Source organism: Canis lupus, chromosome 35 (assembly GCF_048164855.1).
Source record: "Canis lupus baileyi chromosome 35, mCanLup2.hap1, whole genome shotgun sequence".
NCBI classification, from domain to species: Eukaryota; Metazoa; Chordata; class Mammalia; order Carnivora; family Canidae; genus Canis; species Canis lupus.
In genome coordinates, this window is record NC_132872.1 from 4,613,319 (window position 1) to 4,626,730 (window position 13,412).

Genomic DNA, 13,412 nt, shown 5'->3' on the forward strand with positions numbered 1-13,412 from the left:
CTCTGATGAATGAATAAGTTCTAGTATATAGTTTGGGAGTCATCAGCTTATAGATGATATTTATTTTATTTATTTTAAAATATATTTTATTTTATTTTTTTAAAGATTTTATTTATTTATTCATGAGAGACAGGGAGAGAGAGAGAGGCAGAGACACAGGCAGAGGGAGGAGCAGGCTCCATGCAGGGAGCCCAATGTGGGACTTGATCCTGGGACTCCAGGATTACACCCTGAGCTGAAGGCAGGTGCTCAACTGCTGAGCCACCCAGGTGTCCCTTCTTAATATATTTTAAAGATTTTATTTATTCATGAGAGACACACACACACAGAGAGCAAGAGAGAGAGAGAGAGAGAGAGAGAGAGAGGCAGATGGAGAAGCAGGCTCCTCGAAGGGAGCCTGATATGGGACTTGATCCCTGGACCCCAGGACCACACCCTGAGCCAGAGGCAGAAGTTCAACCACTGAGCCACCCAGGTGTCCCGATATTTAAAATATTTTATTTAAATTTAGTTTTCCAACATCTAGTAAAACACCCAGTGCTCATCCCATTAAGTGCCCTCCTCAGTGCCCATCACCCAGTCACCCCATCCCCCCACCTACCTCCCCTTCTGCAACCCTTTGTTTCCCAGAGTTAGGAGTCTCTCAGTGTTTTATCTTCCCAATTTTTCACCACTCAGTTTCCCTCCTTTCCCTTATAGACCCTTTCACTATTTCTTATATTCCACATGTGAGTGAAACCATATGATGATTATCTTTCTCCAATTGACTTATTTCATATAGATGGTATTTAAAGCGATGGGACCGTCTAAGACCTCCCGGGTTAGGGGTGGAATCAGTGCAAGGCCCCAGGACTCAGCCCTAGGGCACGCACGCCTGCAAAGGTAGAACAGAGAAGGTAGTTGAAGAAGAATAGGAACCCGGTTAAAGCAGGAGAGTCTGGAGGAGAACATACTTGGGAGTGGAATGGCCCCATATGAAATGCCATTGAGCACCTGAGTGCTCTTCCTTCAAAAGGAAGGAGGTTTTTATGGGTTTAGCCAAGAGGTGGCATATATTACTTCTACTTGCACTCTATTGGCCAAAACCCAGGCTTCTGGCCAGCGCTCAGTAGAATTCAGGTTTACCTTACTACGAGGGAGGCTAGTGTATATAGTCTATCTGCATGTTCAGGAGGTGGAGGAAATAAGTTTTGGTGCCATAGACTTTTCCAGAGGGTGCATGAGAAACGTGTTTGAGGCACAGAATGGGGAAGGCTGCCCATTGCTGATAGGGGAAAGGATTACCCATTGGGTCAGGGCGAGTCCAGTGGAGTACAGAGGATCACCACCCAAGTGGAGTGTGCTAGAGAGCAAATGATATGTCAACATATATCTGCATGTTTCACATATCCTTAAACATTTGATGGCAGGATAGGTTGTTTAATTGGACATTATTTAACCACTTATTATCTTCCTACTGTGTGACATGTACAAGACTGAAATGAACAGTTTTGTAAACTTTCTACGTTCAGCATCATTTCCTTTGATTTGGAGGACAGAAAGGAAGGTGCTGGTCTAAGACAAGAGCATCTTTAGAGCTTATGATTCTTATTCGCTCCAATACTTTCGAAAAGAACTGACGGGCTTGCACTTCCTCCAGCAGTGTCGGAGGGGCCCCAGCATCTTGACGTCCTCCCAGAACAAGTTTCTCTTTATCTGCTTAGAAGTTCTTTTAAGCTTGAACAGGCTATTGAATGACAAGAACTTAACCCACATTATGAAATGAAAACTGTACACAAGTTGCTAAATAGTGATGTTAAATAGCAATACATGTACAATAATTGTCAATCTGGAACGTAACTTACGTGTGATGCTGGTGTTAGCTATTAATCCATTTTCACTAAGGTTCATTAATCCTTAAACCACAGATAATCCCCAGAGCAGAAGGTCCAGTGGTGTGTAACAGCGCAGCAGGATGGTTGAAAGTTCTAGAACAGGCGTGCTTGGATGCATTTCTGCACTATTACTGGTGATGTGACTTGGGTGGGCAACTTAACTTCTCTGAATCTCATTTTTCTCATCTGTTTAAGAAATAGAAGGATGATGTAGTACCAGCCTCCTTAAGTGATGTATGTAAAGCACCCACCATGGTGCTTGATGGAAACAGTTCAGTCAGGGCGAACTGTTTCCATCATTATCCCACCCCACCCCTGTTGTTGACCCTTCCTGACTTTCAATGCTGTGAGTTGGTGGCTCAGACCCACCTCTTCAAGCCTCTCTCTCTGTTTCCCACTTGCAGGGGCCTTCATGAAGAAGCATGGTCAGCCCGTTGTTTCCAAAACCTTGGGGTAAGTTGTGGGATATTCAAGCCAGGGTAAGGGCGGGATTGGCTTTTCCTGCTGACCTGACCAAACAGATCTAGGATGTAAGTCTTCTTGGGCATCTTGGGTTGTAATAACTAAAGCAAGGCAGACGCTCAACCACTGAGCCACCCACGCATCCCTCTTGCTTAATATTAATCTTAAAAAATAAAGCAAGAGCCTACTGGGATGTGACATGGCACTCACACGATGCCTCCTGCCCGGGTAGCCTGTGTGGAGAGCCCATTTGGTCTAGCTGCTAGATGCTGAGAAAGTCTGCTATGTGGCCGTAGTCTGCAGGGATCTCCAACAATCGAGGCAATAGTCAGACTTAAGTAAGCCGACCCAGAGGAGGCAATCAATGTGTAGCACTTCTTATGGAAAAGAAGCCTGTGTGGTAAAGGTAAGTAGCAATAGCTGCTATAACAGACAAGCCCCCAAATTGCAACAATTTAATATGGGGAAAGTTTGTTTCTTACTCAAGCAAAGTCAATTTAGGTATTCGTGAACAGGTGGAGAACTTACCATCATCTTTGAAGGACCCAGGCTTCTTCTATTTTGTGATTCCATCGTCTCTTGGCCTTGGTGCCTCTCTTGAATCTCCTGCATCTAGCCAGAACGGTGAATGAGAGAGAGTGTGAAGGAGGTTTTTATGGGTTTTTATGGGTTTAGCCAAGAGGTGGCATATATCACTTCTACTTGCAGTCTGTTGGCCAAATCCCAGGCTTCTGGCCAGCGCTCAGTAGAATTCAGGTTTACCTTACTACGAGGGAGGCTAGTATATATAGTCTATCTGCATGTTCAGGAGGTGGAGGAAATAAGTTTTGGTGCCATAGACTTTTCCAGAGGGTGCATGAGAAACGTGTTTGAGGCACAGAATTGGGAAGGCTGCCCATTGCTGATATCTGACCCAACTTAAGTGACATGGGTTGGGGCAGAGAGAAGATCTGACTTGCTGCTGGACCCTCTGCTGATTTCTTTCCAGGGACAGATTTGCAGCCCCCACAGTGGAGACCCGTCCTAGCATCTGGGGAGAGTGCCCACCAAAGTTTGCTACCAAGTTGGGCCGAGCCGTAGTCAAAGAAGGACAGACGGGACGGTTCTCCTGCAAGATCACCGGACGGCCCCAACCACAGGTCACCTGGCTCAAGGTGAGATTTTATGTGCTCCAACTCTGGCCCAGGCCTGGGGACCCTGAATGTGGAGGCTAGCCCCTTAGACCAATAGGAATCTATCTTTCCAATCAGTCTCTTCTGCTAAACTATAGATGGTTTTCCAGGGTTCTCTGTACATCCAATAGCCACGCTTGTTCCTGCCCATATTTGCACACGGTGCCTCTGTAACTCAGCCCACAGTGTCCTCTCATCTCACATACTCCCAAACAGCATAAAGTTTCTGAGTCAGAAAAGACCTGACTATCTCAAGAAAGTAGAATTTGAAGACGTGGGATTAGGTTTCAAACCACAGCTCTCTCGTTCATAAAACATGAGCTGTCAGGCAAGTCATTTGGCCTCTTGGAACACTGGTCTCTTTATCTATGAGGCAGAGATGATCCCACCTACCTCAAAATACCATTGGGAGTATTTCATTCAGGGCTGGGCAGTGTGAAGGTAGAGCAGAGGAGGTGGGGGCTGGGGGGTAGCATCAGGGGGCGTGAGGCGCAGGGTGAGTGTTCAACAGGGGCAGTGAGAAGACATAGGAAAAACTTGGGGTCGAGCCCTGCAAGAATAGCTTTCTCATGGATGCAAGTCCTGGATCAAAATGAGTGAGGGCACACCTTTTCCCTACTTCCTAATTCCCCTGGACCAACCCTGCAAACAGAATAAAAGAGGAGGAGGCAAAGTGGAACCGAAGTGAGGAATGTAGGATGCCTACCTCAAACGAGGGCTCCTCTGAAACAAGCTAATGCACCTGCTCTAAGCTGGACCTGATACCACGCCACGCACACGGACCCCGAGTCAGGGCCCTTGGATTGTCCAAAGACTGCTCTCTGAGCATGTCAGTGAGCCCAGAGTGGAGGGTTCTACTGTCCATGCCTGGTGTCTGTCCCACCAGGCTTGGCAGGAGGTAGGATAGAGCCAAAAGGCAAGAAGGTTTCTCTGACCAAGCTACCCTCTTGCCATGCACAGGGGGATGTTGCCCTGCAGCCAAGTGCCCGTGTGTCTATGTCTGAGAAGAACGGGGTACAAGTTCTGGAAATCCATGAGGTCAGCCGCGATGATGTGGGAGTGTACACATGCATGGTGGTGAATGGGTCGGGGAAGGCCTCCATGTCGGCTGAGCTTTCTATCCAAGGTATCAAGTGGTGGGAGGGCTAGTGCAGCACAACCCCTGCCCAGTTTCCATACCCTGCTAGAAAGAGCTGCTGTTCATTACGGATCAGTGTTACACTGACCCACCCACATCCCCGGGCGCTCCTCCAGGGGCAGGATCTTGAACTCGTGTCCCTGCGCTGTGCCCCACACCTGTGTCTTCAGCCTTTTCCTCTCACTCAGACTCCTTTCTGTACTTCTAACTGTCCCTGGAAGAGTGGGCACTGCTAACACCTTGCCATCACCCCAAATTTAACCTGCCAAAGATTTAACTTATCATTCACTCTGTCCTTTACATCAGGCGTTCCCTCACCTTAACTCCTTCTACCCCAGGATTCTGCTTCTCCTCCTTGCCCAGGCTGGGCCTTTCAGCTCCTCTTTGACCCTCGCCTCCTTCTCGCCTGTAGGCATCAGCCCCTGTCAGGGCTTCCCTTTGAATCTGTCTCCTCTTTACATTCCCTTGATTCCGCCAAGGTTGGCCTGCGGAAGTGGGGAGTGTGGGCAGGGAAGGGGGTTGACATCACGCCCCTCCCCTTTTCTTACCCTCTTTTCTTTTATGATTTTTCTCTTCCACATTCCCTTCCTGTGTCAGAAACTGTGCTTCCTTGGGACACCTGGGTGGCTCAGCAGTTGAGCATCTGCCTTCAGCTCAGGGCATCATCCCGGGGTCCCGGGATCGAGTCCTGCATCGGGCTCCCTGCATGGAGCCTGCTTCTCCCTCTGCCTGTCTCTGCCTCACTCTGTGTCTTTCATGAATAAATAAATAAATCTTTTTAAAAAATAAATGTGTAAAAAAAAAAAAAGAAACTATTCTTCCTTGCTCTCTCTCTCTCTTTGCCACTGTTGGCACGAGCGTTTTTCATAACCCCCAGAAAGAAACTTACTCTACGTTGTAATGCAGGTCATCTATAGATGTATATGAACATATCTAAGTGAAACAAGTTTCATGAAACAATCCTGAGTTGTACTACGTACAGCATATGCTGCTTTCTCTATTCCCTTCTACACCATCCAAAGCCCTGGTCTTGACGGAAGAATTAGACTTCATAGCTCACTGTGGGATCAGGACCCATCAGGCATTGAGAAGAGTGATTTAGCTACTTCCCTCACTTGCCCTCACATTGAATTAAAGAACTGCTCCCTTCTCAAAACTTAAGTATAGAATGATAAGTTGCCTGGAACATATTTTATTATTTTTTTAAAGATGTTATTTATTTATTCATGAAAGACACACACACAGAGAGGCAGACACACAGGCAGAGGGAGAAGCAGGCCCCACACAGGGAGCCCGATGCAGGACTCGATCCAGGCACTCCGGGATCACGCCCTGAGCTGAAGGCAGACGCTCAACCACTGAGCCACCCAGGCGTCCCTGGGACATGTTTTTAAATGGCCCCAGAAAAAGCTCCTCTGAAAACCAAAACAAAAAAGGATAAAAAAGGTGAAATGTTGCTATTTCCTCAATCTGAGTGATGGCTTTCAGAGTTTGTTCTATCCACTAGTGCATACTTTGAAGTTGTCCATGATAAATTTTTTAAAAAACCATTTGGCAGGAAAAAATGTATACTGTATTTTTTTTTCTTTGAAGAACTGAATAAAATTACACTTTCCCTGGATGTTTTTTTTTTTTTTTTTCCCCTGGATGTTTTTAAAGCAGATATTTGTCAAAGCCAATTATTTGGGGAGGTTCATTTTTGAGGGCCACACGTACGTTAGTTACACTGTTCGGGTTTGAAATTTTCAGATGTTTATTTTTGTTTGTCCCTTGATTGGTTTCCTTCTGTGGCTGGTGAGCGGGACAGGTCCCATGGTGCAGGGTACCGTTGCCGAGGCCACCAGAGGAGGCCCAGGGCAGCAGTGGAGGCCTTCACGGGGTCTCAGAGCTGGGCTCAGATGAGCTCATCACATTAAACCAGGTAGTTCAGGCCCAGGGAAGCTGAGGGACTGAGGGAGGGAGGAGCACAGACGAGGGGCAAAGTGGAAACCCGGGAGGTGAACACTCCGAAAGAAATAAAAAAACATGTTGTCTTATCACTTTCTCCTCCTGGTACATAAAACAGTCGGCTAACAGTCTACCCTTCTCCCTTTTTCCAGGTTTGGACAATACCAGTAGGTACGTCTAGGCTTTGTAATCATTGTTTCCATCTTGAGATGCCCTGCAAGAAAAGAGAGGTTGCAATGGAGAAATGCCCTGAATTTCCAAGTCGTCGTATAGGAGGGCGAACTGACCGTTGGGGGGCATGGTTGTGCTTTGTGTTGCCCTCGTGTTGCGGTGTGCCCCACGGGTCCCGTAGAGGCTGGCCACCAGAGTGAGACTCTGGAGGACACCGTGCTGTCACCTTTCTCGGTGTCTGGCCAGCACCGGTTAGCCATCCTGGGGAAGGATGCCCACTCACCCATGTGGCACATCTGCCTCCGGAGCTTCCTTTCCCGCGCATGAGTCCTGGTCCTAGACCCTGGGTCCTGGGGTGAGCAGACATCTGGTGGAGGGAAAGGGCTTTAACTGAGCTGCACAAAGTCATAGTTGCAGGCTGCGGAGCGCCTGAGGCAGAGTAACGAGCGGCACTGATGTAGGTTAGAGCATCAGAGAAACGCTCCCTGGACCCCTGAGGTTTGAGCTCATGCCTGTAGGGTACTATTAGGCAGGTAAAGAAAAGCTCAGGGACAGTGTCCCCAGCAGGGTGGTAGCACGTGTGAAAATGGGGAGAGGAGAGAGAGGTGGGCACTGGGGGACCCTGCAGCCTGGTGGGCATCAGAGGTGGTCTTGCAAGGCCCAAGAGGCAGCAGGAACCAGCTCACACAGGGCATCCTGTGGCCACGTTGAGAAGCTCGATTTTGTCCTCAGGGCAGGGGCAATCAGCTGTGCTTGCCACGTAGACCGTGGATCAGAGAGGGCCAGCAGGGACACGGGGGAGGCAGTGGCATGGTGGGAACTAGGGTGGCCCTCGGGGTGGCGGCGGGGAGGAAAAGGGCAGATTGGGTAAGTGCAGATAGAACAGGCTCTGGATTGGGAGGAGGGGCGAGGAAGCATCGGGCATGGCTGCTTGCCCTCTGTCTTGGGAAGCTGAGAGGGCTGCAGAGAGAGGCTTCTGCTCACACTCGGTCTTCATCTGTGGGCTTTGCTGATGCCTGGAGTCTGTGCTTGTGATGAGTAATGCTTGTGAGTAACCAAATGATCATTCCGTTCCTCCTTCTCCTTCCCCATTGCCCCCCAATCACCACCAACAGGTCATTAACAAAGGTGGCCAATTCAGATATCAGGAAGGAGGTGACCAATGGAACCACGCAGGGGCCGAAACTAGACCACCTGGAGTCTGCAGCGGAAAGGTGGCCCTGCTCCAGCACCCAGATCGGTGGCTCCCCCACCTGGGCCACAAGTAGCCAGCCTCAGCCCCTGAGGGAGTCCAAGCTGGAGCCGCCTGGGGACCCACCCAGGAAAGCCCTGAGGAGCCCCGTCCTACAGAAGACTTCCAGCACCATTACCCTGCAGGCGGCAAAAGTCCAGCCAGAGCCAAGAGCGCCGGTCTCAAGTGCCCTCTCGTCTCCCGGAGAAGAGAGGGAGAGGCCAGCTGCTCCCCCCACAGCCACCTTCCCTGCCCGGCAGTCTGGCCTGGGAAGCCAGGAGGTTGTGAACAAGGTTGCTACCAGAAAAATCCCCATGGAGAGCCAGAGAGATTCCACATTCCCCAAATTTGAGAGCAAGCCCCAAAGCCAGGAGGTCAGTGAAGATGAAACAGTCAAGTTCAGATGTGAGGGTGAGTAGAGCTAAGGGTCACTGTCCCACTCCGCCCCACCCCACCAATGTAGCCCCTGGGTGGCCACTGCCTCCGTGGGCACAGTGTATCCACCCTGCCCCTTAGACTAGAACCCACCCCACCCCAGCAGCCACCTTATATAGGAAGCACTCGGTCTAGTAACATGTCTTGTTCTGGAGAAACACCCAACAGTGACCCGTTGTTCATTGTTGGATATGGTATCAGTCCTGTGTCCTAATTCTTACCACCATCATCACCATCACCATCAAAAAAAACAAGCCACAGGGGCTCCTTCTCTTTGGTCCCTTCTCCTGGCTTTGGCTGATCTGCAGACCTGGCTCGTCGCTCTATGTCCCTCCTCCCGAGGACCTGCCTCCATCTTGAGATGTGTACTCATCCATAGTGTAGGGTGAGGGGTAGGAGAGCCAGCTCAGCTCATACCAGACCAAGTTTCTCCCTCAGGTCCAGCGCCCCCCCCTACCCCCACAAGCACAGTGTACTCTCTGGGAGCCTCATGTCCTTCACCTGGCCCTGTAGTTTCAGGGACCCCAAAGCCTGAAGTGACCTGGTTCCTGGAAGGTGCCCCCGTGAAGAGACGAGAAGGCATGGTTGAGGTTTATGAAGAAGGTGGATGCCACTACCTCTGCTTGCTGAGAGTGCGGGCCAAGGACAGTGGGAGCTACAGTTGCACGGCCTCCAATGTCCGAGGCCAGGTGTCCTGTGGTTGGACCCTCCTGGTGAAACGTGAGTACGCTCCTCCAGTCATCCTGGGTTCTCTGTTGGGGGGCGGGGCGGGCATCCGTGGGGCGCTTCCTACACTGCAGGACTGTCCCCTCCTACCATCCCCATGCTGGGTGTCCAACCCGACAGAAGCATCATCCCCACCCACATGCCAACGCCAAAGTCATTGCTCCAGGACAGGTGACTCCTCATCAAGAGTTCCCATCAGAGTCACCTCAGAATAAGTATGCCCACCACCCCCACGCCCAGCCCTGCTGAGAGCTCCCTTTTCTGGGTTCTTCAGCTATCCAAGGGAGTGCCATGACTCAGTTTTGTAACCACAGAGAACCAAACATTCACTAAATATGTGCATTTAGAGTCATATGAGATGATGTGGGATCCCGCATCTTTTATGTTTATTGTAATATCTGTTTATAAAACTTGGGCATATTCATTGTGGGGGATTTAAACACAATATAGTCTTATGACTCAGAAATAAATGATATTTTAATGTTTTTAAAACAAAATCGGCATTGTGCTGTTTGTATACTGCTTTCTAGTCTAATTTATTTGCTCATGTTACATAAGCATCTTTCCATACTGTTTCTTTCTATATTACTTAATCTTATTCAAAAACATAGTTTTAATGGCCATATAATATTTCATGAAATAGCATAGCTGATTACGCTTGTTCTTACTGTCGAGTATTTAGGTTTTTCCCATTTTTTTCACTATTGTAACAAAATTGCGATAAATATCCTTGTACCCGTCTATTTCTCTATAAAGTTTCCTCCTTCTTTTAAATGCTATTCAGGGACCCTTGACCCATTGAGGAACATATTGAACCACAGGGATAGAGTCAACAAATTTCAGGCTGTTAGAAGTTCTATGGGACGAATAACCTTTGCCTATTTTTTTTTTCAACAAATAAATTGTAAGAGAAAGAGGAACGGAGGGACAACCTATAGGAAACTTAGATGAAAAGATATGTAAGAGACATCAATAATCGCAATCCATGGACTTTGTGTGACTTTGAGACATTTAAAAAATTTTTTAAAGAGGACACCAGGAAAATTTGAGCATTCGCAAGATATTTGATATAAAGGAATTAGTGCTGTTTTTAAGACATGATGGTGGTCTTATGGTTATTTTTTTTTGAAGTCTGTGTATTTTAGAGATATAAATTGACTTACCTACTGGTGAAATGATATATTTGCTTCAGAAATAATCCATGTGTAGTGGGAGCTGGTGGAGGTATTAATGAAATGAGATCAGCCAAGAGATGACAATGATTAAGTTTGAGAAACAAGTATATGATCATCTACTATATTGCTCTCTTTACTAGCGTGTGTGTTTGAAATTTGCCATAATAAATGTTTCCCAAGAAAGTAGGATTCCATGCAGCCAGTAAAACAAATACGGCTGACCTGTCGACTCTGATGGTGAAACATGTCCAAGATACACTAGGAAGGGAGGAGAGCCAAGTGCAGAGCTGCGTGTTTCATATGCTATTTGCATAAAAGGAAAAGAATCGATGTAGATATGTGCAAACAGATGCTTATGTGTGCATAAAACATTTCTGGAAGGGTCCGCAAGTTGCCTCGAGCAAGGGAGACCGGGGATTTTGGGGAAGAGGTAGGGGCTAGGCTTGTTTCCCGCTGCATGCATGCTGTTGATTTCTTTCTAAATTGGGATTTTTACTATGTTCATGAATTTCTTTGTAAGAAATTCTATCCATTCCATTTGGCGGTAGGAGTTCCCGTTGAGTTCACAAGTCCAGGAGCTCGAGCCTCCTCATCCCAGGCTCCGTGCAGGGGATGGACACGCGGCATCATGTCCACCAGAGGTTGAAAACCAACAGGCTTTTGTTGGAGCGGTAGCTATTATTATTAATTGGAAGTGGTGCATCGAGACTGTACTTACAGCAAGTTGAGGGGAAAAGAGAATGTGATCTTCAAAGCTCCCACAGTGCTGGGGCACACGGGGTGGGAATGAAGCATGCCGCAAAGCTGGCTCTTCTCACCAACGGTCAGCTCTCTGTCTTTGAATGAATGCTCTTCAGAATGTGGTAGGCCGTTGGTTAATTTCCAAAGTCCCCCCAAAAAGTGGATTTTGACTGTTTTTTTGCCAGTGTTCTTGTTGCTTGCATGGAGGAGCGGATTTTCAGAAGCCCTTCCTCTGCCATTTGCAAAAGCCCATGTGGGCTCCCTCTCCCCTTGGAGATACCGACTGTTCTAAAACCTTTCCAGAGGACTTCACAGAGATGCGGACCACCTGAGGCACGTTCTCTCAGCTTCTCCTGCAACACCCTCTTTCTCTCTTTTTTCCTGTTACTGCACAAAACTGTCTCTCTTACCACGACTTCTCTCTGCAGGGGATCTTCCCCTCTCCACAAAGATCCCACTTAATGATTCACTCTCCCACCATTTCTTCAATCTGTTCCCCACCCCCGCCTTGTCCAGAGGCCTCTCTCTTCTCCCTCCAAGCATACGCTGGTGAGAAAGGAAAGACAATCTTCCTTCTGCTCAGTGGCCCCTTAAGCTTCCACTTTACCTCTCTGCTGTCTTTCACCCCCAAACTCGCCACAGGTCTAGTCTCGACGCACAGCTTCCATTGGATGGTAACAGCTAATTCTCCACAAAAGCCTGCTCAGTGTCCTGGGCCTTGTGCTAAATCCTTTATCTCTATTGTTCCGTTTAGTTATACCAACCGTCTTAGGAGATAACTTTAGTCACACCCATTTTCCAGATGAGAATACTGAGCTGTGGTGAAGTTTAAGAACTTGCCCAAGGTCACATGCCTTGAAGAAGATAGCACATTTCCAACCCATGTTGGTTTGACACGGAAGTCCATATTTTTTCAATGGCTCCCAAAGGCATGGCCCCATGAGGAAAGTTGTTGCTGGCTGGGAAGAGGAATGAGGTGCCTTCCCACACCTCTTGATCTAGTCTCTCCATCCCTTCCCTCAGTGCCAGTCCCAATCAGATGCACCATCATTTGGACTGTAGCTGGTCTCCCGCAGCCTACTCTCCCCGGAGGGGCGTCCTGGCGTGGAGGAGGAAGGGTAGATGGAGAGTCAGAGAGCCGGTCATAAAGCCTGCCTCCACCATTGGGCTTGACTGTGAGAAATTACTAACTGGGTCTGTAAAATGAGCTAAAGAAAGCAATCTCATGGCACTGTCATGGTCACATCTGGGACATAGTAAGCCCCCAGGTACCAGTTTTTGTCCTTAAACTCCTGCAGTCTAATGTGGCTTCCCCCCCACCCCAACTGCTCCTCCTGAAAGGCACTGGTGAGGCCCCTTCTACTCACCAAACCTGTTACCCCTTCTCGACTGTCACCCGCCTCGACCTCTCTGTAGCATGTTCTGCTTGTAGAAGAGATGATCTGTCCCTATTGCTCTTGGTTAAGACTCCTAAACTACAAATGCTCCCCAGTCCACCAATGTAGAGGGCTTCTGGAAAGTTCATCTCAGCAGTTCTCAACTAGAATATGCCTCAGATTCATGAGGCAACTGAGTCATGCAGAGTCCAAGGCCCCCGGCAGTCCTGAACCATTGGCCTAGGTTAGAAAAAGTAGGACAGATGGGAGTCTGTCATTTGATCCAGTCCTAGAATTGGAAAAAAAAAAAAAATGAAAATTTAAAATTGAATTGTCCTCACCAGGGGGCCGGCAAAGATATTCTCAGGATTGCACAGGTACAATAGGATGTGTTAGAGGAGGAGGGACCCTGGAAAGTAAAGCGGAACTAGGTGAGCTGGGATGCCCCAGGACAGCAAAAGGAAGCCAGGTTAGGAGGTGCCTGAGTCCTGGAGGAGAGGGGGCAGGCCCGTGTCCCCGGGCACTGCCAGGCCTGGGCTGCTTTGTGGCTGTGACTCAGCCCCGGCTGGTTTCTATGCCTCACGCTGCAGGTCTCCACACCTGTGGCAGAGAGGCACCTGCCCGCGAGGCTCGGGGTGACTGGTCCATCACCGGAACATGTCAGCTGTGGTCTGACTTGGCCTGTTTGTTCTTTGCCCTTGCAGGGCTGGCCGTGATGGAGGTGGCTCCCTCGTTCTCCAGCGTCCTGAAGGACTGCGCTGTCATTGAGGGCCAGGACTTTGTGCTGCAGTGCTCAGTGCAGGGGACCCCGGTGCCCCAAATCACTTGGCTGCTTAATGGTGAGTTCCCCCTGTTGCAGCCCCTGGCTGCCTGCGTGCTCACTTGGCTTGTCCCATTTATCACTCAGAGCCATACCAGGTACAGGGAGATCACGGGACCTTGGAGTCGCCGTTGCCTGGCTGGG

The 13,412-nt window shown here is 48.8% G+C and overlaps 1 protein-coding gene across 4 annotated transcripts in view; it reads left to right on the forward strand.

Annotated features, from left to right (window-relative positions):
• Window positions 1-13,412, forward strand: part of MYLK (myosin light chain kinase) — a 203,680-nt gene that overhangs the window by 81,988 nt on the left and 108,280 nt on the right. For all 4 annotated transcript variants that reach the window (XM_072811851.1, XM_072811849.1, XM_072811848.1 and 1 more), the window contains 7 exons: window positions 2,279-2,327; window positions 3,325-3,490; window positions 4,469-4,634; window positions 6,746-6,764; window positions 7,880-8,406; window positions 8,944-9,150; window positions 13,153-13,287. In XM_072811851.1, the coding sequence (XP_072667952.1) occupies window positions 2,287-2,327; window positions 3,325-3,490; window positions 4,469-4,634; window positions 6,746-6,764; window positions 7,880-8,406; window positions 8,944-9,150; window positions 13,153-13,287 (1,261 nt within the window). In that variant the 5' untranslated portion in view covers window positions 2,279-2,286. The remainder of the gene's footprint in view (window positions 1-2,278; window positions 2,328-3,324; window positions 3,491-4,468; window positions 4,635-6,745; window positions 6,765-7,879; window positions 8,407-8,943; window positions 9,151-13,152; window positions 13,288-13,412) is intronic.